Source organism: Pan troglodytes, chromosome 13 (genome assembly GCF_028858775.2).
Source record: "Pan troglodytes isolate AG18354 chromosome 13, NHGRI_mPanTro3-v2.0_pri, whole genome shotgun sequence".
Lineage (NCBI taxonomy): Eukaryota > Metazoa > Chordata > Mammalia > Primates > Hominidae > Pan > Pan troglodytes.
The window spans coordinates 113,867,884-113,894,636 of NC_072411.2; the positions used below are offsets into that span (position 1 = coordinate 113,867,884).

Consider the following 26,753-nt stretch of genomic DNA (forward strand, 5'->3'; position numbering starts at 1 on the left):
TACAACAGGGAGTGGGACTGGTCAGAAGGGTGAGAGTACGGTGGGAAACCTACATAATCACAGGGTGGGCTGGGTGTGGCCAAAGTAGTAAAATTAGGCTGATAGTTTTAGACGTCATCATTGCGTTGTGATTCAGTTAGGGGGAATGAATGAGAAGGGGGCAAGTATGTGCATGCGTGCCAATCACTGGCATATGTGAGAAAAAAAATGTATGTCTAAGAGAGGCTCTGGGTACCAAAAAGCCTGTATCCTATGTTAAAATTTTAGGTTTTTATCTATGTATGAGTAAAAGGGCAAGTGCAAGAAATAGGAGTTTCTTTGTCTTTTAAAAGTTAAATTAAGGAACTAAACTTTACAAATAGTCTCTTTTATTTTTCCAGCATAATAATCAAAGGGTACTACTACTCAAATTGTCTTGAACCCACCACAGTAATTCAAAATCTCTATCTCCAAAGCTAAGTGCACTGTGGCCCTGCAGCTTGGGTATGAATTACCATGCTTCTGTGAAAATAATGGCCTACTTAATTAGTGGAAGATTCTTGACTGAAGGTAAATGTAGCTATAGCAAGAATTTTAGGAAGAACGTAATAAAAAATTGCCAATAAACTTAGGTTATCTTCAAACTCTTCTTTAATTGTGAGTTTGACAACTCATCTTCAATTTCATTTTCAAATTTAAGTTATATAAATGTAAATTTGATAACAAAGAACTGCATTCAAGTCACATTTTTAACATCTCAGAAAGAATCACTAAATTATTTGTTAAATTTCAAAATGATTGCTCAACTGAGTTCCCTTCATTTGAAGGCAACTCAACCATACAGGAATTGTTGGTAGATTTTGATACATATGCTATATGTATAATGAATAACTTATGAATCATTTTTAAAAATCATATACAAAAGTTACATAAAATCACACACAATACTGGGAGGGGGCTTCAGCATTTTGGGTGAGATATACATAAAATATACATTGTGTATATGCCTTGGCATATATCATGCAATAATTGCATATTTTGAAAATTTCACAGTTCTACCTAAGCTTTTTAGTCTTCTTTAATTTTCTTGGGTATCATTTAATATATTTCACAAAAACATGTTTCTGTATCATTTAATATATTTTACAGACACATGGGTTTAAATTTGGAGGTTTATATGACAGTGTTGCCACTCACAGGAAGCAATTTGCCCTTCCTAAACCTTTATTTCTTATCTGTGAAGTAGATGTAGCAATAATTACCTTAGAAACTTGAGAAAGGATGAAATGAGATAACATATGTGGAAAATTCTAGAACATTGCCTGGCATATTGTAAGTACTAAATCTGTTACTCTTCAAGGGATGAGATCATGTCTCATTAATATATTTTTGAATCACACCATCTACCAAAGCATCAAGCTTACAGTGCATCTCAGTAAGCATGTGTGGAAAAAATATGTTTTATAGTTTTATGCATGTAACATAAAAAAGACAATCTGGAACAAAATGATTTGAGGAACGTGTACCATCTTTAAGTGTATGCAAACAATATATCAAGATTCAACAAATGTTCACTTCTGAGGCAGATTTCTAGCTTCAGTATTTAAAGATTTAAATTGACTATCTTAAAAATTCCCCCTTTATTTAGATGGTGGTAGAAAATCATATTTTCTTTTACTAAGAAAAAGATAGGGATTCTACGATTATCTAACCACCAAATGTAAAATAATTTAGTCTTAAAGAATAATTTTCTATAAAAACAGAACCTGCTTATAAAACCAGTAAGTGGGCCGGGCACAGTGGCTCACGCCTGTAATTCCAGCACTTTGGGAGGCCGAGGCAGGCGGATCATGAGGTCAGGAGATCGAGACCATCCTGGCTAACACTGTGAAACCCCGTCTCTACTAAAAATACAAAAAAATGAGCCGGACGTGTTGGCGGGTGCCTGTAGTCCCAGCTACTCCGGAGGCTGAGACAGGAGAATGGCATGAACCCAGGAGGCGGAGCTTGCAGTGAGCCGAGATCGCGCCACTGCACTCCAGCCTGAGCGACAGAGCAAGACTCCATCTCAAAAAAAAAAACAAAAAACAAAAAACAATAAATGTGTGTTTATTTAGTAAGGAAATGACGGTTTGAAGGACATTCTTATAAAGCACTGCATTATAAAAACAAACCAAGATAAAGCAACACAACTCTTTTCACGGCAATGAGCCTTCCCTGTGTGTGGTTAAGGTAATTTCTCTTCCATTCTGCAGTCACCTAAATGTACACTGCTATTCCAAGCTTTCCTTTCCAACTGTAGTTTACAATACTTCATTTCCAGAATTCTCTCACCAACTGCCTCAAGCTGGCCATGAGGAAGAATTCTCTCTGCCTCCAGCATTCTAGCTAAATTGCAAACATACATAGCACAAAGCACATGTGTTGTGTCCAAACTTTCATTCACATGTGCAAGATTGAACGTAATCAAATTGCTCTTCAATAAGCTTCCAGCTAAAGTAGGAATCACTATTAGTTTTTCCCATGTATGTAATTGACTACCTTTATTTTGCTTGAACATGTCTATTCATGAGACAGCTCATTCCAATTGCAGATAACTTTAATCCCTAGAAAGTGTTTTCCTAGAAGCAGCTGTAAGGTAGTTTCCAGAAACTTTCACAGGATACTTCTATCTAGATTTGATTTCTGGGTAAAAAGAGCTAAAATTTAATTCGTTATCGGTATGCAAAATGTGTGAATGAATTAAAATTCCCATTCCTCCCATTCCTGTCAGTGTTCAAAGGAGAAGTGAAATTGTCAGACTGACAATGAGAAAAACAACAAACGTTGGATAAGCTTATCTCAGAACAGAATTGCTCTGAATTGTTCAGATAGGCACAGATGTGTATATCAGGAGAAAGGTAAGATGGAAGTTGAGAAGGGTCTGGTAATTCAGAGTCTTCTGTAATTGTTTCTTCCCTGTATCCTGTACCATGAAAACTATCTGCTTTTATGCTAGAGAACTCAGTGTAGCAATATGAAAGACATTATAATCATTTATGAGTAATTTACATACTCACAATAACTACCATGCATAATATTAAATGCATCCCATAAATTGTGTAGTAAGGTCTGTGTGATTACAACACTTAAGTTTTATCCTGTAAGCTTAGTCTTTCACTGCTGGTATAATGAGATCATTGACTACTAATTTAATGATCCTAATTAAAACATGCATTCCTTGTCAGTTTTGTTTTGAAACAGAAAGATTCTCTCTCTTTCTAACATTTTTCTAAATCTGCCACTGAGATATTCTTTTTTTTTAAATTATTATACTTTAAGTTTTAGGGTACATGTGCAAAACGTGCAGGTTAGTTACGTATGTATACATGTGCCATGTTGGTGTGCTGCACTCATTACCTCATCATTTAACATTAGGTATATCTCCTAATGCTATCCCTCCCCCCTCCCCTCACCCCACAACAGGCCCCGGTGTGTGATGTTCCCCTTCCTGTGTCCATGTGTTCTCAATGTTCAATTCCTACCTATGAGTGAGAACATGTGGTGTTTGGTTTTTTTGTCCTTGGCAATAGTTTGCTGAGAATGATGGTTTCCAGCTTAATCCATGTCCCTACAAAGGACATGAACTCATCATTTTTTATGGCTGCATAGTATTCCATGGTGTATATGTGCCACATTTTCTTAATCCAGTCTATCATTGCTGGACATTTGGCTTGGTTCCAAGTCTTTGCTATTGGGAATAGTGCCGCAATAAACATACATGTGCATGTGTCTTTATAGCAGCATGATTTATAATCTTTTGGGTATATACCCAGTAATGGGATGGCTGGGTCAAATGGTATTTCTAGTTCCAGATCGCTGAGGAATCGCCACACTGACTTCCACAATGGTTGAACTAGTTTACAGTCCCACCAACAGTATAAGAGTGTTCCTATTTCTCCACATCCTCTCCAGCACCTGTTGTTTCCTGACTTTATAATGATCGCCATTCTAACTGGTGTGAGATGGTATCTCATTGTGGTTTTGATTTGCATTTCTCTGATGGCCAGTGATGATGAGCACTTTTTCATGTGTCTTTTGGCTGCACAAATGTCTTCTTTTGAGAAATGTCTGTTCATATCCTTTGCACACTTTTTGATGGGGTTGTTTGTTTTTTTCTTGTAAATTTGTTTGAGTTCATTTTAGATTCTGGATATTAGCCCTCTGTCAGATGAGTAGATTGTAAAAATTTTGTCCCTGTTTGTAGATGACATGACTGTATATCTAGAAAACCTGATTGTATCAGCCCCCAAATCTCCTTAAGCTGATAGGCAACTTCAGCAAAGTCTCAGGATACAAAATCAATGTACAAAAATCACAAGCATTCTTATACACCAATAACAGACAAACGGAGAGCCAAATCATGAGTGAACTCCCATTCACAATTGCTTCAAAGAGAATAAAATACCTAGGAATCCAACTTACAAGGGATGTGAAGGACCTCTTCAAGGAGAACTACAAACCACTGCTCAATGAAATAAAAGAGGACACAAACAAATGGAAGAACATTCCATGCTCATGGGTAGGGAGAATCAATATTGTGAAAATGGCCATACTGCCCAAGGTAATTTATAGATTCAATGCCATCCCCATCAAGCTACCAATGACTTTCTTCACAGAATTGGAAAAAACTACCTTAAAGTTCATATGGAACCAAAAAAGAGCCTGCATTGCCAAGTCAATCCTAAGCTAAAAGAACAAAGCTGGAGGCATCATGCTACCTGACTTCAAACTACACTACAAGGCTGCAGTAACCAAAACAGCATGGTACTGGTACCAAAACAGAGATATAGACCAATGGAACAGAACAGAGCCCTCAGAAATAATGCCACATATCTACAACTCTCTGATCTTTGACAAACCTGACAAAAACAAGAAATGGGGAAACGATTCCCTATTTAATAAATGGTGCTGGGAAAACTGGCTAGCCATATGTAGAGAGCTGAAACTGGATCCCCTCCTTACACCTTATACAAAAATTAATTCAAGATGGATTAAAGATTTAAATGTTAGACCTAAAACCATAAAAACCCTAGAAGAAACCTTAGGCAATACCATTCAGGACATAGGCATGGGCAAGGACTTCATGTCTAAAACACCAAAAGCAATGGCAACAAAAGCCAAAATTGACAAATGGGATCTAATTAAACTAAAGAGCTTCTGCACAGCAAAAGAAACTACCAACAGAGTGAACAGGCAACCTACAGAATGAGATATTTTCAATGCAGATATTTTCTAGATCTGCTGCTATTGAGATATCCTCTATCCAGAGCTTGCTAATGGGATTCTCCCAACCATACAAACAAAATACAGATACTTTCCCCAATACAATAATTTTCTTGACCACTCCCATCTACCCCCTTGAAGCCTTGACTATTTTTACAACATAATCTGATTTTTCACAAGCTTTGTTTAACGGACTATAAAATAAAAAAACTTAATTAGGACATTGAACAGAATTTTACTTGGATTAAATAACTGAACATCATCTAAACCTTCTAAACCTGATGAAAATCCCCAAACACATGAAGAGGAGAAAGAAATACCTCACCTCTGTTTCCAAGAATCTTCTCAAGGCTCTTTTCTTTTTGATGCTCTTCCTTCTAACATAAACAGCAAATGTCAGACCCACAATGACCAGAATGAAGAGCCCACCAATTACTCCAGCTGCAATCAGGGGAGTTCTGACAACCAGAATGAGAAAAAAAAAAAAAAAGTATGAAGAGAGAGAAGACAGAGGAAGAGAAAAGAGCAGTTGTACAAGACATTATCCACATTTCACAAATCTAGTCATTTAGATGAAATGCAAATATAAAAGTGCATTAGGTTTTGCTCTACCAAAACCTTTCTCATGGTAAAAACTATGGTTGTTTTTGTGTGTTTAACAAATAATAAACCATGCATGTACAACTAATCTTTGAGGATGAACAGTCACAACATGCCATTTGATGAAAAAAATGTGAAACTTGCTAGCAGTATGAAAAACATATGCCAAGACATTGGTGTTGGCGCATTTAATATTTTTCTACTATATATGAATAAACAGGAAATGCATTGTAATAATATTGTTGTGGTTTGTAATTTTATTTTCAGTAATTTCTCTGAAGCAGGCTTTCACAACAGTGGCACTATTGACATTTGAGGCTGAATACCAGTTTGTTGTCGCGAAGTGTCCTGTGCATTTTAGGATGTTTAGTAGCATTCCTGGCTTCCATCCCTGAGATGCCAGTAGCACCCCCATCCTCTAGTCATGACAATGTCTCCAGACATTCCCAAAGATCTGTCAACATCACCCCCAGTTAGGAAGCACTGCTCTAATGCAAAAATGAGTGGTCTGAAGACATAGAAACCCCACACCTCTGGAGTATAAGGGTACCAATAAGAGAGTTATTATTGCCAAAAGTGCTATTTGAAACTCTGATTAGGGCAACTCTGGTAGAAAAAAGGTCAGGAGAAGGATAAAGAATTGGTTCAGACATGTTTTCAGAATAATGACAAGAGTATTAGAATCAATAGTGTGTCTCAGCATCATATACTCATAAAAGAGGTTTGCACATGAAGCATTACATAAAAAGCGGTAAACAGTACCAAAAAGGGATTAAGAAGAGATTGATTGGAAATCTTCATTCTTAAAATGTTTTTGTAATGTATTGTTAGCAAAGATATAATTTTCAAACTGATCACTTCTTAGCTAATTTTTTCCTTGCTTAAACAGTAGTAGTTGTGATTTTTAACTTGTTCTAGAGTAGAGCAGTATCTCTGAAGTTTCCATGGTCAGAGTTCTTAATCATATGAATTTTGTATACCATAGGAAATAATCTTGAGTGAAACACACAGGTGTTACCTAAAAAATATTTGACCATGAAGCCACAATGGATATCAAAACTAAAAAAGAACTTCCTGCATGCTCATGCTTTCCATAATAAAGCATTTTATATCTTATATTTATATTTTTAAAAGAACTTATACTACATTTTCTTAAAAAATACTTTCTCTTGCTAAATAAACTTCTGCTCAGAGATAGATCAGAAATACTAATGGTGGATGATCCTCAATAAAATCTTGAAATTTTAAAAAGCTCATAAAAAAAATCTGCGTAACTTCTTCTATAAATGAAATCATGTCTTTTAAAGATTATGACTGCTATATTGTCATATAAAACTGCAGAAAAATCTAAAAAGGTAGTTCATCCTAAAGGTTGTTTCCTGACAGCTCAAAGTACTACAGTATACTGGAATGTTGCTATAATTCAGCTAGATTTTTCTAAATGGGATTTTCTAAAGATATAAAAATCTCTGCTGAGAAAATGAAACTATAGTATGGACAAAAATTCATCATTGTGATATGTTTTTGTTTGTGTAAGATCATATTTTTGATCATGCAAGTTAAATATGTATTTCAGGAAATATTTTATGTTTCAACCAAAGGTATAATTTTTAGCTCAAATGCTTAACATATCCCTGAAAAGTCACTGTTATTGAAAGGGTCGTATTTTTGTTTTCTCAGTCCAATTTTTTATCGCAAAATATTTATGTATAATTGAGACTAACGTCCAACATTTCGTTAATTGTAGATTCAGACCAAACTCTAAACTTTCTCTGCTTATTTATTTTGCAAAATAATAGGTGGTATACATATTTATGTAAATATATGTAAACGTCAATGTCACTGTATATGAAAAGAAAATGCTCTATTTTGTTTTTTGTTTGTTTCTTTGTTTGTTGTTGTTGTTATTTTTTAAGAACAAACTTCCAGGAGAAGAAACTAATACCTCTCTTTTATCTTATTTTGGTGGAGATTGATTGCCATATAATTACTATACAGGCAAGTAATGGTAATCAAAATAAGACATTCAAAAACTCAAGACAGTAATTTCTGGTTTTATAGTTAGAATTTACTTTCAGTATTTTCTCACAGCAATATTTTTGGTTTACTTGAATTTCTTTACTGTTTTCTTACCACTCTGCAGGAACGGTAGAGGTACAAACAACCTGAAGGAATAAAGAACTAAAATTTCTGTACTTAAAAATCATATATAAGTGTTTTATTGAACATTATAAGAGGCCAAATTCTGCCTATTCCCACAGAATTTACTTTTGAAACATAAATCATTAACCACAAACAAGCAACCAGTAAAATCAAGAGGAGGGAATATTCCATAAGACAACTTGCAGGTTCTTTTTATTAATTGAGTATCATGAAAAAGGTGCTGATGTAGCTTAAGAAGACTTAATAGACATAGCAACTGGATATAAAATGTACTCCTGCATTAGATCCTAGTTTAGACAAACCAGTTATAGAGTCTTTTTGGAAAACTTGAAAGATCTAAATATAAATTATATAGTAGATGAGAAGATAATTTGCTGCAACACAAAGACGTGCACCATAAACTGAAAAGATTCGGTTTCCAAATGGTAGAACTTCAATATGAAAAAATATATATTCATATATGTCTACAAATATATCCTCAGATGCATAGATCTGGAATAATATAAAATAATATACTAAATAGTAGTTGTCTCTGGGTAGTATGAATACAGTGCTCTTATTTTTACTAATTTGTATTTTCTAATTTTTTATGATCCATTTATATTCCTTTTGAAATAAAAGTTTATTACATTCAAGAAAAATGCAGAAGAAAAAATCATTGTCTAAAAGTTTAGCTTTGTAATAATGGCCTTGTTCTCTTTTTCTTGAATGTTTACTTTGCTTTTTTTCCAATCAAGATTTCATTTTGTTATTACCTGTCCACTTTTACTATCTAAGTACTTTTGTGTATATTTTCTATTCATTATAGTTTGATATGTCTGAGACATTTAATTACTATTATGTTTCTTACAGTTAACATTATGTACCATAAAACCAAGATAATCTGAAAAGTTAATACTATTTTCACATTTCTTACTCCTCTGAATTTTTATGATTCCTAGATGTTTGTAAGTATAGGATATATATCTTTTTCTTGTTTGTTTTTTTCCTGAGAATTTATGCTTAGCTCCTTTTATGAGGACCCTTTGGGTAAAGAGGAAATAGCAACCTAAGTTACTTCTTTAAATGGCTGTGCATCTCTCCTTGGTCTAATGATGATAATGGCTATTACCAACCAACCTGTTTCTGAGCTTGAATGTGATTTATTTTATCTTTATTTTTTAGATGGAGTCTTGCTCTGTTGTTGCCCAGGCTGGAGTGCAGTGGTGTGATCTTGGCTCACAGCAACCTCCACCTCCCAGGTTCAAGTTATTCTCCTGCCTCAGCTTCCCGAGTAGCTAGGATTACAGGTGACTGCCACCATGCCCAATTAATTTTTGTAATTTTAGTAGAGATGGGGTTTCACCATGTTGGCCAGTCTGGTCTCCTCACCTCATGTGATCTGCCCGCCTTGGCCTCCAAAAGTGCTGGGATTACAGGCATGAGCCACCACTCCAGGCCTTGAATGTGAATCTTGTATGTGAATCAGCGGAAGCGATAAGAGGCTCAGTTGACACTATGAGATCACAAGGTTCAAATACTAAGGGATCTAGAATACTCTGATTCCTTATCTTTAACAGGAGCATTGTGATTTTTTTGTCTTGTCTTTTGGCTGTCCATTAAAAATGGTTGAGACTCCCTAAAGTATAAATTTCTTAGATCAAGTCCAAGCTTAGACTAAAAGGATGTGATCAATTGATAGTTTACCTTATTCTGTGACTTGGAAATAGTATTATGAAACTGATATCCTTCCACTACTGAAGAAACTAATCTCACAGGGATTCTGAATCACAAACGAATTTTGCTAATTTATTTAAAAGCAAATGATTTGGTTTTCATAATTTCATTTAGAAATTCAGAGACAATGAAATGGATTAAATTCTACTGACTTGAATGCAATTGTTTCATAAAAGAGCAGCATCTTTCCAAGCTATATTACTCATCTAAAATATATATATTCTTAATTACTATATTTGGACCATGCTATTTCTCTCATGCAGAATATTAAATGTGAGAGGACACATGAAACCTTATTTTTAAAAACATCCAGATATTTTCTTCCATTGATCAGTTTCTTTTCATATATCAGACCACAAACAAAATGTAATAAAGTCAATATAATTCATGATTAAAACTCAAATGTTTTAAAAAACTATTTTGTTATACTATTTGTATTTAATGTTATAAGTACTGGCTATCTTTTAAAAAGGAACAATAGTATTTTCTTAATTGGTGAAACTGGTATTTTGATGAATATTGCAATAAATGTTAATTTTATGTTTCTACCTTTTTTTAAAGGTAAGTTCGTCACCAAATAAAAGGTTTATTAAATTTTGAATATATGTGTATTTTCTTACTTTTTTGAATACAGAATAATTTTCAACTGAAGATAAAACAACCTGTAGTCCTATAAAACACTGCTGGTATACTTGCAATTCATAGTATTGACTATGAATCAAAGACTTTCACTTTTAGAAGCTTTTAGATTAAACTAAATAATTTGAAGAAAGGTCTTCAGGATTTGTTGCATCAGACGTAGACCTGCTTCACTTGCTTATCTGTGGGCACTAAATGTTAAACTGAAAATGCGTGTGTGTGTTTTTTTAAAAAAAAGTATGTAAGAAGGAAAAACAAACAAAGATAGGCTAGTCAGATAAATTTAACAGGGATTTTTTTTTGTAAAATAAACTTTGCAAATTGCAAAACATGGTAAAATAGCATCTCCAACATTACTACTTTGTGTTAATCTTTCAAATTCTGTATGACTTTTCCTTATTGTGGCAGAAAGATGCTTTGGAGACAGGCAAATCTAAGTTTTAATCATATGTCTACTTCTAACCAATTGTGAGTTTACTGCCTCTATCAAATAGCTTAAATATACACAAATACATTCTTTACCTAAGCTAGTACAAAAAATAAACACAGAAATAAATTATATAGTCATGTTTACATTCATAGTATCTAATGAATTTGCTTCAAGATCATTTCTAGCATTATCATTAAATCAAACACCTTGAAGTTTAGGAATTATTCATCCCATTTTGGCCAGGACGGTCTTAGTTTATGCCAGTCTAATAATCAATAATGCCACCTTTACTCTCCAAAGTGCCTCTATGTGAGCAATAAATCAAATGTTTATCCTACATTTAGCCCAATCTAAAGGAATTTAGGATACCCAGAGTTAATAAGTATTTATCTATATCTCTATATTAAAATGTGTATGTTGGGGTATGTGTGTATGTGTATATAGGATCGAAAAAACTTCAGTTTACCTCTATGAAAGGGAATAATTCTATGAAATCTGACATTTTCATTTTTAGTAGATTATTTCCCATCAAAAATAGGTGCATTGCTAATGACACTCTGTTGTGCTATAAAACCCATGAGTATGTGTAGGTGTGTGCATATATACACATTCACACGAAAGTGTCTTAGTTTTATTTTCAGCAAGTTTTACTTTCTGGGAAAGTAAATTAATTACTGCATTTTATGAATGTATATGTAACTTAAATGGATATTTCATAAACTAGGGTCAAATGTTACAATTCTCTATAAAGTTATATTTCATTTAAAAAATATAATTAGGTAACATTGGCCATCATCCTATATCCTATCTTTCTTCTGAAAATCTTACAGTGGCTACAGATGAAAGCATGAGTCTATCATGACCCAGAGACAAATGTATGCTCAGGGGTATATTCTGTTTTGTAAAGTGTTCTTGCTGTAAGAAAAATGTAGTTGATCAAAAAACCTATTGACTCTCTATTAAAATCAAATTCTTATAATTCATTCACAATTACCAACTGAGGCAAGGAATATAACTTTGAAAACAATAACATTTTCAATATTTTCTTAATTATGTATATAATTTAAATATAGCAAAAGGTCTGTTTCCATAAGAGAAACACAAGATTTGACAGCCATCAGATTCTCACAGGTTTTATAGCACACAGGGTGTCACTAGCAATGCACTTATTTTCAATGGGAAATAATCTAATAAAAATGAGAATGTCAGATTTTCGTAGAAATCATTCCCTTTCACAGAGGTAAACCAAAGGCTTTTTTGATCCTATATACTACCTTTAAATTTAAATCATTTAGCTCCACTGAATGTGAACTTTCCATTCTAATAATTTCCAATACTTGTATATTTTATAATTAGAATTTAATTTTTACATACATTGTATAGTTTCACAATAACCATGTAACACATATCTTGTAAACTCCATATTAAATACAAGAAAATAGAAAAGATGCCTGGATAACATCAAACATAAATAGTAATGCTAACATTTTATGTATTGGAGTCTCAAGTCCATTAAACTTTCACCTATTGTATTTTTTCTCCTTCTAAAGATGATATATTTACACAAATATCATTATTCAGGTTTTGCTTCAATATCTATGCTTGCTAGTAGAGAATACAAAATGCACATAAATTTATTTAGGGGTTTTCATAGAACTTTTATATTTAGTTATATCTTAATATTTTACTTCCCTTTTGACTATCATTTTATCTGTATTGCTATATTCATTGTGATTGACTTTTATTAAATCCTTTATATCCTTGGGTGTAAAGTTTATAAGTGACATTCTTCTTCTTTTAGCTTCATTTTGTTTTCAAAGTGAGAAAACAGTTAAAATGGTTTTCTTTTTTTTTTTTTAACTTATACGGGATTTCCTTTAAGAAAGGTAAAGACGAGCAGTATCTATTATTACAGTGACAGTACCTATTGTACGGCTACTCTGTTCAGCCTTCCCCAAAACAGTTCAGATTTGAAACAAGAGACCTTGAAACACCAGGAAACATTGAAATTCCCCAGAAGACATTTTAAGGGTTACTGCCTAGGGCAAGGAGAGCTACATTAAGGGAGTTTTTTTTCTCCTACAAGTAGTGCTTATTCTGACCCAGAATTCAACCTGCTTTATAAACATGACACATCTTTTCTTTTTGAGCAAATGAAAGTGATCTTACAGTTTTTGGTTGACGAGACCTGGGGTATTACAATAGGTCTCTGTCCTTTGATTAAGGCTCAAGATTCCTCTATTACATTTCAAATATGACCAAAACTGTAAGTGCTGAAGCAAATGAATCAGAACGTACTGTCCCCCTTCCTAAGCAAATTTGAATGTTTTGTGACTCGCCTTTATGTGTTAAAATCAATCTTTTTTTCAATATGTGAATGCAACATTTCATTCAATAACACAGTGTTGCAAAAGTACTTCAGTAGAGATATTGCCATTAAATGAATATGTAAATATAATCTGATCCTTTTATATCTAGATCAGCTTCTGAGAAAAAATTTCAAGTAGTTTCAGAGCAAATCTTCCTTCTCTTTACAGGCAACATTTACACATATCTATGGGCTTTTGTTTGTTTTATCAAATTTTGGGGAAGTACATAAACTTATACACTTGACTTTCTGGCAAACATTCTCATGTTAAGGACACCATCCTCAGAATATATATAATCTATCTAGGAATTTCTACACCCAGGATTTTCTACAACTAAAGTGTTGAAAACGAATTACGCCAGGAAGAACTTTCCTTTTAACGGAGTTTTTAAGAGGTCAGATGAAGTTTTGGTGCTTTTATTAATTTTTCCACAGTTTATACCTATTATACAATATCATATATCTATATACCATACTAATACAGTAACTTTATTATTGTTTATATACTATTATCTAGATAGAATATATATAAGGATATGTTTTGTGACACAAACAGAATATTGTAAATATTTAATTACAAAACAAATTAACCATTAAGTATCACTATGTCCTATTACTTATTCATTATATGGACAAGGTAATATGAAGCAATAGCGCAAAAGATTTAAAGATCTAGGATTCAGTTCTTACAACTTCAGTTACATTAGGTACCAAAATTGTTCAGCATGCTAAGGAATTTAAGTTTCATAATAGAGCAGAAAGTATTACATAAACACTGCTCTGTGAAGAAAAGTGGGAGAGGGATAAATCATGGCTGGCACCATTCTTGTTCCCATATTTAAAAAGTTTTCTTCGCCTTAAAATCTCCATTCATTCTATGCACTATAATTTCAGATAATTAGTTGCTAACAGAAAATATATTCTATGTATAAATTGCACCTACCTTTATCTATTGAAGCATTAAGCATACACATTTCTGTCATGCTTACTGTACACAACTACATAAGACAGATACAGAGCAATCTCATTTTCAGAGGGTTTGCAAACTTTTTTTTTGAGAAAGAGTCTTACTCTGTTCCCCAGGCAGGAGTACAGTGGCGCCATCTTGGCTCACTGCAACCTCCACCTCTGGAGTTCAAGCGACTCTCCTGCCTTAGCCTCCCGAAAAACTGAGATTACAGGCACCCCCCCACCACGCCCAGCTAATGTTTGCATTTTTAGTAGAGACAGGGTTTCACCATGTTGGCCAGGCTGGTCTCGAACTCCTGACCTCAGGTGATCTGCCCGCCTCGGCCTTCCAAAGTGCTGGGATTACAGCTGTGAGCCAGCAAGTCTAGCCTTGAAAACATTTTTAAAGTAATAGCCTGGTTTGTTCGTTTGTTTCCTTGATAGTCAATTCTGTATATAAAGCATTTTTGATTTTTTTTTTAACTATACTTTAGATTCCCCAATCCTTGTTTTAGACTGAAAGAAGATTTTTTAAAAAATAAAATGCTAACAAAGAGGGATTAAGGAAGTGTCTTTCTTGGGAAGTATCACTACTCTTTATTCAGATGATGTATTTTCTACTTACATTGGCCTGCTGGTAGCCTTTTTTCCTGCTGAGGAGACCTACAAGTGTTCATCGGGGAGTTGGTGGCCTTGCAGCCTACTGAAGATTTGGATGAAGTGAGATGGGAAAAGACTTTAAGAAGTGAATACAATTGTGGGAAAAATACCAGGATTTTTGGACATCTATCTAGAGTCACTGGACATTTCTTGCAGGATTAATGAACAAAGCTCTTTTTCCCAGATATTTTATATGTGTTATGTCAAATAACTCTTCCAATATAATTGCTTATTGATGTATGGTGAATCTGAAGTAGGTTATACAACTTGTCCAAGGTCCGAAGCATTCTAACTGGATAGTCAAGCCTAGACTCTTAGTATATTTTTCTCTAAATCCTTTTTCCATTAAAATATAATTATGCAGTTATATTAGGAAAATTATTCTGGTAGAAAGTTGTAATAGATAAGCAGAAAAAAGAAAAGATACGCAAGAAAATTAGTTTAGCTGACGGTTTTAAGAGTCCTCATGAGTAATAGTGAAAGACAGATTAGGAAAGTTTAAAAGGAGATATGGTGAGAAAATGTATTAACAGCAGCAAAACTGCTAAAAAGTATAACCTCAACAGTGGAGAAAAAGCAGGCATCAAAAGTGACTAGACTCCCATGCCCATGGGAATATAATAAGGCCGATGATGCCTTATAGGGACGTGCAGAAATCAGGAGACAGACAATTAGAAGGGAGAAGTTTTTAGTTCTTTTTGATCTATGGATTTGAAGTGCTAAAGGGTATCCAAAATCTATATCATTTCATTCAACTTTTACAATTTCTGTACATATTTGTTATTCTTGTAATTTCAAGACCCATACCTGTGTTGATTTTATTAATAGCTTCACATTTTTAATTAAAGCGAGTCACAGACAACATTCCATTCCATTCCCTTTAAGTTTTTCTAGTACTTTATTTATTCTCTAGGAACATTCAAAATGCAAAGGAAGAAAAATGTGGCTAAAGGGGCTTTATTTCTTTTCTACTTCCTCCCCCGTCCCTTTTGTTTTGCTGATAGACTATATCATTTTATGTGGTTTCACTTATCTCATCAAGATAAATTCTACTGTTCCAATCTGTTTTTGTTCTTATCTTTTTACTGACCTTTTGAGATTATCATTTGCAAGAGGAACAAACCTTAAAAATATTTAATACATTTAAAAAACCTGTTCATAGTGCTATCTGCCTTGGGTAACACATGCTAGAGCCAGATGCCTTAGTAAGGCTACACAGATCTCATTGCTAATTCTTGTGCCTTAATGCCATCCCCCATTTGGAGAATTTAAAGTTTGACATTAAATATTAAAGCTTAAAGAAAATTATTTAATTGAAAAAGACAATTAAACATAGATACTCCAAAAGAGGCCCCTTCATATTCTTTTATAATTTGGTAGTTTTTATAGAAGAAACCTTATGTTCCAGATGCAAAGCTATAAGTACTAATAAGTGGCTTCAATTTTATTGCCATCTCTGTGACTGACCTCAATTCATTCCATTTTGCTATCATGCTTTCAAGAATATTTGTTTTTAGTACTTATGTGTCTTAGACACTACTAGACCAAACTTGATTTAGGTATTTATAATTATGCTTTCTTGGATTCTTTTCTATTTCAAAGTAAATTATAAGCCCCATGAGGTTAGGACCATCATTTCTAATTTTTTTTTTTGTTTTATCGCTCTAATAACATTGTCTAAGAAGTTTATCAATAATTATTATAAAGTGAATGAAATAGTTAAGTGGGATATTTTAAGTAATAATGAGTTCTTTAAAATGCAATTCTTCCACTTGATGTGACTCTTTAGTATTTGGAACAATTTTGGAAAAAGCAGAATATTTTCTTTGCATTTATCTCTTAAACAGTTTGTCTAAAACTGATCATTTTATTTCCATTCTCTTAATTCTTGAATTAACTCTCATCACATTTTTAGTCTCTGTCTCTTCACTAAATCAGTTCTTATCAAGGTCATCAATGGTTTTCTTGCTGTCAAATCAAACAGTAATTTCTTAGAGCTAATCTTAATCAACCTGGTGGTAGATTTTCATATAAATGATCAGTTCCCTTTTCTTGAAACACTGTCCTCCCTTGAAAGCCATCCTTTCCCTAGTTTCTTCCCTGTCTGGTCAGTCCTTTTTACTCATTTTCTGCTATTTGCTCCGTGTTACCCTAACCTCTAAATATAGGAAAGCCTCAGGACTCAATCATTGGATTTCTTTACTTTCCTACTTATGCCCTAGACAGGATGTACCATCCATCTCTTTATCTATGTAATGATAAGCAAGCATATTCAGAGATTAAAGGTAAAATAAAAGAATTTCTATTTTTATAAGCTCAAACATAAGTCCTTTAAGTGCTGGAATTTTGTCACAAACACTTTCATATGTTTTAAAGTCTCGTTTATTGTCTCATTAAAAGAAGCACTAAATAGCTGTTACATGAAGAAATAACTGGATGAAAGTTTACTTCCATAAATACTTACAAACTTTTTATCTTAAATCAACCCTTGAAAGCACATATATCCAACAACAATCTCAGAGCTCCCTATATGTTTTTAAACTTAACAAAAGCATAATTCTAAAATATCTTTAATGGAAAGAAAATGAGAAGAGTTATTTATGTAAGGCTTCTCTGAAATGAAGCTGATACGTGTTTAACATTTGCTTATTCCAGATTTCGTAGTAATTGGTAAAATAATATTTTCTCCTAAAAGCAGTGAAACTAATCCTGAGACAAGTTGTTATTTTTCTTTGCTGGTTTTAGTTTAGTTTACCCCTCACCCTCACCACACTGTGTCCAAGTGCCAGGCTGACTAAAGCAACAGTTGTTCCTACTCCCTTACCCCTAACACACTAGTGATTTTTAAAACGTTAAGTAACAACTTCCTCAGTCTCTCTGCATCTTGGTGTAAACATACAACAAAATTCTTGCCAATGAAATGAAAGCAAAGGTTGACGATAGGGAATTCTGGAAAAGAACAGGTAGAGCTGATGAAGCCTATCCCTCTACTTCTGTTCTTGGATCTAATGCTTAGAGCTGTGGCACTCAGTGTACTATCAAAACAGAAAGATAATAAAATGATATACGTTCTGGTCCTGTTGTTACTGATCCATGAAACCCATGGCAACAGCTATGCCATTTCTAGACCACTGTTATGAAATAGAATAACACCTAAAACTATTGGGTGAAGCCATTACTTTTTTTACTTGTAGGCAAGGAAGATACTAACTGAAAAGTTAGTATGAAAAGTGACTATGTCCAAATTTTTCACTTTTCCTTTTTTCTTGCATTTTAACTGTCAAATGCATCATCTCAAGATATTTGCATTTTTAAAAACATAAATGAAGTCAATGGCCCTTTCCTTTCTTGTTAACACTTACTATCTCTGGTGCTTCTATTACATCTGCTTCATCATCCTACTCTTCTGGTCATTGACTAGGCTTTACATGTATCAGACTCTTCTGAATGCTTACATTGGAGGGGGACAGGGGTGGGAGGAAGTGCCTCACACATTTGTAAGTAACATTAAGTAGAAGCTTGTAGAGCTTCCTCAAGGATGCTGTCTCTGAATTGTGGAATTATACGTGCTGTAATAGACAGGATATTATGTGTCATCCATTTTCAAGCAGTGATAAAATTCAAAAGCAGTAAATGTTTCCTGAACTTATGCACCTCAAGCAAATATGTACTGAAAGATCAATAAAGAGAACATGAAGAAACACAGGTCTTCATTAGCATTTAATTTGGCAAAACAAGAACATCCAAGTTTTCTAATTTCTGGATCCATAGTAGATTGGAAGTAACCCAAGGAAAAAATGAGAGGGTGAGACTGTTTCTGCCTCCACAGGGGACTTGGCAAAAAGACAAACAAACCCTCCTTTCACAGAGGCTTTTGGTCATTGCACCCCATTTTAAATTACGTTTTTAACTTAGAATTGATTAGTTTTTATATTCTAAGAGGAGGTTTATTGTGACTGAATTCACAAAAACACATTTTAAAGCATTTAATAACAATGTTTAGTAATATAACTCCTTTCTAAACTTATATAAACCCCCAACCCCTAATTAGAACACATTTCTAATTATGGGGAAACCCATTTTTTTCAAAAGCTATTGCCTAGGCGATGTTATGATTTGGCAGATGCTCTGAATACAGATTCACAGCCTCCAGATAATGTAAGAGAAAAAAAAATCGAACCTAAGCATTTCAAACAGCATTGAAATAATATAATACCAAGACAACTTTATACTTTGCCTGAAACCATTTCATTTACATGCAAAAGAAATCATTACTACTAAGGAAAAAACCCACATCTACATGAAACATTCTCTTCCAAGCTAGAATAATAATTTTCCAATCTGTTCTTTATTTTTTATTATTAAAATTGTGTATACTATTAACAATCAGCCATATGTAATGCTATGTATTGTTTATGGACATCCAGCAGAAGATCTTTTAAAATCTCTTTGTTTTGTAAATGGTCATAAGAAAATAATCTAAAAGTAATTTGGAATAAACATAATGCTTCCCTTTTAAATTTGCTAAATGAGGTATATCTATAGGCTTTCTTCTTTTCAGTCTTTAAAGCTTTCAGATTGCATATCTTTATTTTTCCATTTAGAAAATTATCTAAGCAAATGACTTATCTTTACCTACAATCATGCCAACTGAGTTTATGCAAAATCTAAGTTTTTCTTAGAGCCAAGGGGGAGGAGAGTAAGAGATAGCAGTTACTGGGTCCTAAATTCACCCTCTGGCACTGAGTTAGTTGCTGGAAAACACTAACATCTCTTCTTGAGTATTTATTGGGATCACTAAGTAAGTATGTTAGTATTTAGCTATTTGCAAACAGTCAAAAACAAACAAACGACTCTAAAGAACAAAAGTGTAAATTTAAGATGCTATGCAATGGGTACTTTCTCATAAAATTCATGCCAGTTATCCTTTATTATCAAGTAATGACATCTGCAGTAACTTAAAGAGAAAAAGAGAGAGAGAGAGACAGAGAGAGAGAAAGACAGAGAGAGAGAAGCCCTCACAATCTATTCTTAGTGTTTTATAAAAGGATTAGGCATTGCTATGACTAAGTTATTCTATAAATATTATTTATAATTTCAAAACTATATAGGATCAAAGCTATCCTGTGAATTGTTTATATATATATATATTCTTATTCCTCCATAAAAATAAATGATGTTGAAATATTACAGATACATATATCTATAGCTGACCATCTAGGATTACTTGAAACCAATTAATAAATCAACAGACTTTGGAAAAGTTAATTAAACTTCTTTATCCATCAAGATCTCTGTATAACATGATTAATGGCATCATAAATGAAACTATAAACTCATTAGAAGAAATTTCTAAGTTATGCAGTCTTTGGCAACTTTTGGTGAAAAACTTGCAGCCATACTTTGATGGAACCTGTTTAATTTTAGATAGGTATGAAAGATAATGATCTGTTATAAATTTATGTATTTTATAATGACACTATAATTCAAATGTTTTTTAACTCACGTTGTAACTTCTGTAATATTTAATGTGTTTTCTATTTGACTTTTTGAATAGCAATTCACGTATATGAATAAGAAACTTGAATATTTGCATGTATTTTAATTAATCCCTAGCTAAACATACTTTTTTAATGCCAGATACACACACATATATGTTATTTATTTTATAATTTGTAAAAGGCAAAAACGTAGGAATAGCCTATCTTTCAATAGGGAGTTGGTGGTAAACTGATACTAGGGAATACTAGGCAATCATAAAAAGGGGTAATGTCTGTTGATCTGGAAGGCTGTCCATAAAGTACTATTAAGTGAGTAAAGTAAGTTATTGAATAATGTGTAGAGTATGCTCCCTTATCTGTAAAGAAAAACCCTTATTATTGTATATATGTATTAGTATGTAGAGAAATGTGTGGAAGGACTAATACATAGACATAACATATACATTTCTATTTAATACTCTAAGCATGTATTACTTTTGTAATTTTAAATTTTATTAAAAATATATTTTAAAAAAGAATTAATCTTAAAAAACAGAAAGAGGGAAAAAAGAAAAATACCTAAAATATGATGAGCTGGTGAGCTTTAACCATCAGGATGATGAATTCTACATTTACTTGCTTTGGATTTAAAAGAAAGGCATATGGGACAAATTGCTAAGACCAGAACCATTGCTTGAAGATAAATTTAGTTACATAAGTACAATCAGAAGCCAAAGAAATTTTATTTGTAAGGGAATTCCATCATAATTTCTTATTTGAAAGCATATAAAAACTGAAATAGGAAAAATATTTCATGATGTACTGATTAACTAGTAATCTGTACCTGCACAACTGCACAACTGCTGATGTTTGTAGTAATGATGTGATTTGGAGTAATTGTTATATATCAGCATTTTGCAATTAACGCAACAGGTACTGAAATTTGTTAATGTCTCAGAACACATACAGGATGCTGTTAGATTCTGATTATGTATTTAACAGTCTTCTAATTTAATGAGTCTAGAGTCACTGAGAGCAAACCACAACCTGTTATTTTCCATGCAAAAGCAAAATAGGGTGACCTTCAAGTTAGAAACATGTAAAGCTACACATTGCAAATTATTGATGATTTGTGGATTAATGTCAGAATATTTTAAATGCAAAAATTAGCCCAGTTTATATTTGGATTTAATATTCCAGACCATCTGTCTCCTCATACCTGTACATCTCCTCCCTTTTGGCAAAATGATTTCATCTACAACCTCAAAGAGAATTTAGAATTTTACATAAGCTCAACCTTTTCTTACCAAAGTTATACATTTATCTGTATCTTTATCCTGTAATTATTTTCTCCCAATAAAATAATGAAGGAGGGAGACTTCTCTAAGACTAATCCTTTCATATTTTCTTTGCCTCTTAACTCTTCTTTTTTTTCAGGAAATTGTTATAATTAATAATCTCTTCTCGCTCCTGTTATCTCCAACCTCTCACACTCTATAAAATCTTCCAAAACAGACTCAAAATTTCACCCATTCTCAAAATATCTTTCTCTTGATATTATTCCCATTCCAACTATTTCCCAGTCTCTCTCTTTTCTCTCTCATCTACATTTCTCAAAAGATATCAACACTTGGAGAAACTTCCATATCTGTATATTAAATTTCCCATTTAGCATCATTTGAATATGTCAAAGTCACTGCAAATTCAACACATCCGAAACTAAACACAGGATGACTAATTTAGCACCCTTCTACTGTGAGAAATCTCAGTTAATGTTACCCCCATCCATCCAACTTTGCAAGGGCCAGAAGCCTAGAAAAAAATGATTAACAGTTTCTTATCCCAATTCCTTCATATCCAGTTAATCACGAAGTATGGTATTACATTTTAAGTTCTAAATATTTTTTGAATCTTAACACTTCTCTCCATTCACTGGAATTTCTGGCTCCCCAATTCCCTGATTACTTACTCCAATAGTTTTAGCCAGCCATTCACATTGATAATACTAAATATTTACATTACCAACAAATGATTAAGTTAGAAGGTCAATACTTGCTTCCCAATCAGCATATGGACTCACTCCCTTCTAGAACATTTTCTTTACTTGGCTTCCAGGGCTTCACCTTACCTGATTTCCTCCTACCTCCATTCATTCTGTCTCAATTTCCTTTGCCATACTATACATTTCTCTTCTGTTCTGCTCATACAAACTATGGAGTATTCTAAGGCTTGTGCAGTTTTCCATCTACACTTTTTACATATGGAATCTCATTTAATGTAATGAATTTAAATATGCTTGATGACCCAGACTCCTCCCTTGAGCTCCACAGTATTATATTTATTTGCCTATGCAAAATCTTCACTCAAATATCAAATAAACGTCTCCAATTTGTTATACCTTAACAGAATTTTTTATTTTCCTCATAAAATTTGTTCCATTTTCTTTTGAGTCTTCTCCATCTCAGTTTATGACATCATTCTTACCCAGTTACTCAGGACAAAAACCCAGGTGTCATTTGTTGTATTTTTCTTTTCTTACCATCTGCATATCACATACTCATTTATAATTTCCCTCATAATAAATAATCATGCATGTAAACAATATTAATGTAAATGCATGTAAATAATATTAAATAATATTTTCTCTTTCCCTACACAATGGATTTTATGATATTAGGAATTATGTTAACTTTTCTCTCTATTCTTTCCTCAGTATCTTAGCCAACATTTGACATGTAGTAAATACAATGAATATTTACTGGCTGCCTATTGTGAAATAACATATATGGAGGAGGGTTTGTGTTTTGTTCTGTTTTCTCCTGTTAAAAACAAATAAAATATGGTATGTTTGACTGTATCAACAGTGGGAAGAATTTTTCTTGGGAGAAATCACTTTTTACCGAAACAACCAGAGCCAGAAGATACGCAATCTAAGATTCATAACCTATCACCTAAAATCGTTACTACTTCCAATCAATTTTTCCCAATCCCATAAATCCTACAGTATGATCTAGTGACAACAAGGAAGTGGCTGCCAAAGTCCAGCACTATATTGTCTTTTATTTTATTTTAGTGTCCATGAAATTTGAATTCTTACTTGTACTTTTGATGAGGGAGGCTAGGGATGGTAGCATTAATGCAATTAGGAACAGGTGAAAGTTGTTCTCATATGAAACCACAACTTTGTTTTTCAAATCTCTGCAGAATTTTAAAATAACTCTCACTTAAGAAAATATTTTTTAAAACTGTGCCTATGTTGTTCATATATGTCTTAGATTAGTTTATCTGATGTATTTTAAAAGTTACATTATCTACAATTATAGGAGTACATGCTTAGATCATGGAATATAAATTCCCAGGATAAAATACTCTGTGTGAGAACTGCATTATAAAATCCTACACAGAAGTAGGCTTAATAGCTAAAAATTAAAACTAAGAGAAAGACATTGAGCGATTTTTTTTGTAAATTGCTGAATTACTCTAAGTCTGTTTCATCATTTATGAATGGCAATAGTGACTACTGTTTTTATATGCTTGTCATAAATATTCAATGTCACAGTGTAGCATACCTGATATAGATACATATTAGGATTTTCTAAAGGTGGCAAAAACAAGCTCCTAGCTAAATATAAGATTTTGGAAAAGACATCAGTACTCTGAGAAAGAAATAAAAAACTGATGTTTTGGTTTTCTCTTTGGTCCTTTCTTTCCTGGTGTGTAGAACAATATAGCTGTTCTCTCTGGGATTTGAACTCTCGGATTTGGGGGTCAGAGATTGAACAAAGCAGTTGCTTTGTAAATTTATCTTGCTTTGTTCAGGAAAAAACATGGTGTTTTTCCCTCAACAAGTAAATTTTTTATGGTAAAAGGTTTTTGTTGTTATTTTATTTTTACTCTACTAAAAGTAACTATAATTATTCCATAAATGACTCAAGCATATGGAACACTTTACTCTGAGCAGAAGAACAGAATGCTATAAAAATTACATGGCTACAAGCATTCAGAGTTTATTAGAGGTGAGGTTCCCTTTCCTTATCATTCATTCTTTAGTACTGAGTTACTGCAAAATTACAATGAAATTACACCTCTTTGGGTTTAAGGGTAGATGATGGCAGAGAAGGAAATCACTGTAACGGAATTTTGTTGATAAATCAAAGCACTCTCTGCTAATTAGCTCCTGCCTATATACATAGTATAGAAGAATAATTGTATGTTTATGAAAAAATGATTAATTAGGGAATGTGCTGAGGTAATAAGAAAAAGGCATGAAGAGAGCAATTTGAATTAATATCTACACACCATTTTATGTAATCACATCACAGAAGGGGGTCTCAGTTAATTATATTCCCCTAGTTAGATAGAAAATATGAAAAAAGGTACTCACTTAGGATCTAATACAATATATGCCTAAATTACATGGTGAAATAAGTTCAACTCTTTTCTAAATATATGGCAGGCATAAAAACAGAAACTTCGATCTCTACTTAAGAAATCTTTTTGGTTAAGTATTGTTCATTTATAAAAACTGAAACAATGTTTTAATTAAAATATGGGCTATAAAACAAATTTAAGATCTATGAAATATAATTCCAACCCTTTGAGTAATTTTCAATTTTAAAAGTAGGTCATACTGGGAATTCTAAATGCAGACTCAAATTATCATAATTTAGTCTTCTCCTATAGAAGTTTATAAGATCTGTGTGCACATATAAATATACAGGTATATGCAATGGGTTCAGGCAAACAGATGTTTTTCCTCGAATCTGTCTAACTCATCCCATCTGTAACCCATTGAAGCTGATGAAATAAACACCCTTCTGTGAATATGCAAAATCATTCCCTCTACTATTCTTATTTTGTGTAAAACTATTACCAAAATTGAATATTAAATCAAAGTTTCATGATGACTGGGCTGGAGCAGTGCAGTCCAATAGATCTATAATACAAGCTAAATAAGTGATTGAAAGTATTCTAGCAGACATATTTAAGAAGATGAAATTAATTGTATTTATTTACCCAATATACCCATATTATTAACATTTCAACATGTCACTGATTTAACACATTATTAATAAGATATTTTATATTCCCTTTTTCATACTAGTCTTCACAATCCAGTGTACTTTTTACAATTACATAGAATCTCAATTTGCTTTAACTGCATTGAAAGTGCTTAATGGCCATATGTGGCTAGTGGTTACCATATTGGACAGTGCAGGTCTAGAGCAATCTTGAGAGAGACTTACAGGTCTGATGACTTAATGAAAAGGCCACAAATTTTATATTAACCAGGGAGTACTTTAATCAGGATTCTGTTTGTGAGGTACTGCACAATAATGCAGCATGAACACCTGGAACCAACATGGACACTGAGACCTTACCTTACAGTATATAAATGTACAAAGAGAACCCTGGTTTTAGTTCCAAGATAATACCTTATTGCTTGCTCTAGGGCCTTTGAGGGCAAGAATATGATAATACATTATTTGAAGATAGTTAGACCAATTGATCTCCCATACATAGATGTGCCTTTATATGGCAAAGTAGCATGACACACAGAATAATAATAAAGTTTCCTTCAGGACAAGAAAAAATAAGAATGGCACCGTCGGAAATATTATATGCTCAAGTACCCAGGGTAGGCAGATGTGCTAGACAGAAATCAAAAATTGCTCCCAGGATTACAGCCACTGAAATATACACATACCTTTCCCACTTATTTAAATTCTAACCCAGGTGCTGATGTGAAAGGACTTTGCAGATGTAATTAAGGTCCCAAATTTCTTGACCTGAAGATAGAAAGACAATCAGCAAGGGCCTGACTTAATTCCATGAGCCTTCATATCTGGGTCTATTGGTCAGAGAGACAAAATCTAGGAGATTCAAAGAATAAGATGGATCTGAAGCACTGTTGCTGGGTTTTGAAGATGGTGGAGGTGGGGTGGGAAGGGCTGGTTCATGACAAGGAATACACATGGCTGGCTAAGAATCAGCAATAACTTGGGAACCTCAGTTCTACAACTTCAAGGAACTTGGTTCTGCCAACAACCTGAATGAACTTGGTAGTGGACTCCAAGCTCTAGAAGAGAACACAGGTCAGACCTCACCTTGATTTCAGCCTGGTGAGAAGATAAGGAAAAAACCCAGCTATGCCATCCATACCTGTAATTTTACCTGTGGAACTGTGTTTTGTTTTGTTTGTTTATTATACTTCAAGTTCTGTTTTATTATACTGTAAGCCACTCAGTGAGTTTGAGTATAATATTAACATTTTAGAGTATAATATAACCATTTAGAAGCTTTGGTAACAATGTCTGAGCATTTTGCTATCAAGGTAAAAGCCACTTTTGCAACTTTGTGACGCTAAATACTTCTGTTAAAGTAAACACTTTAACTGTATGAACAGTAATTAACAACTGAGCTGAGATGTTTTGCTCTTCCCCTATAATTCTGTGATAACCTTGGTATTTTATGGGTACTGGGAAGTTGGGACAAAAGTCATGTG

The 26,753-nt window shown here is 33.2% G+C and overlaps 1 protein-coding gene across 8 annotated transcripts in view; it reads right to left on the bottom strand.

The window, feature by feature from the left end:
• Positions 1 to 26,753, bottom strand: part of ERBB4 (erb-b2 receptor tyrosine kinase 4) — a 1,163,457-nt gene that overhangs the window by 250,437 nt on the left and 886,267 nt on the right. For all 8 annotated transcript variants that reach the window (XM_001146866.7, XM_516067.8, XM_003309455.6 and 5 more), the window contains one exon: positions 5,570 to 5,702. In XM_001146866.7, coding sequence (XP_001146866.3) covers positions 5,570 to 5,702 — 133 coding nt within the window. The remainder of the gene's footprint in view (positions 1 to 5,569; positions 5,703 to 26,753) is intronic.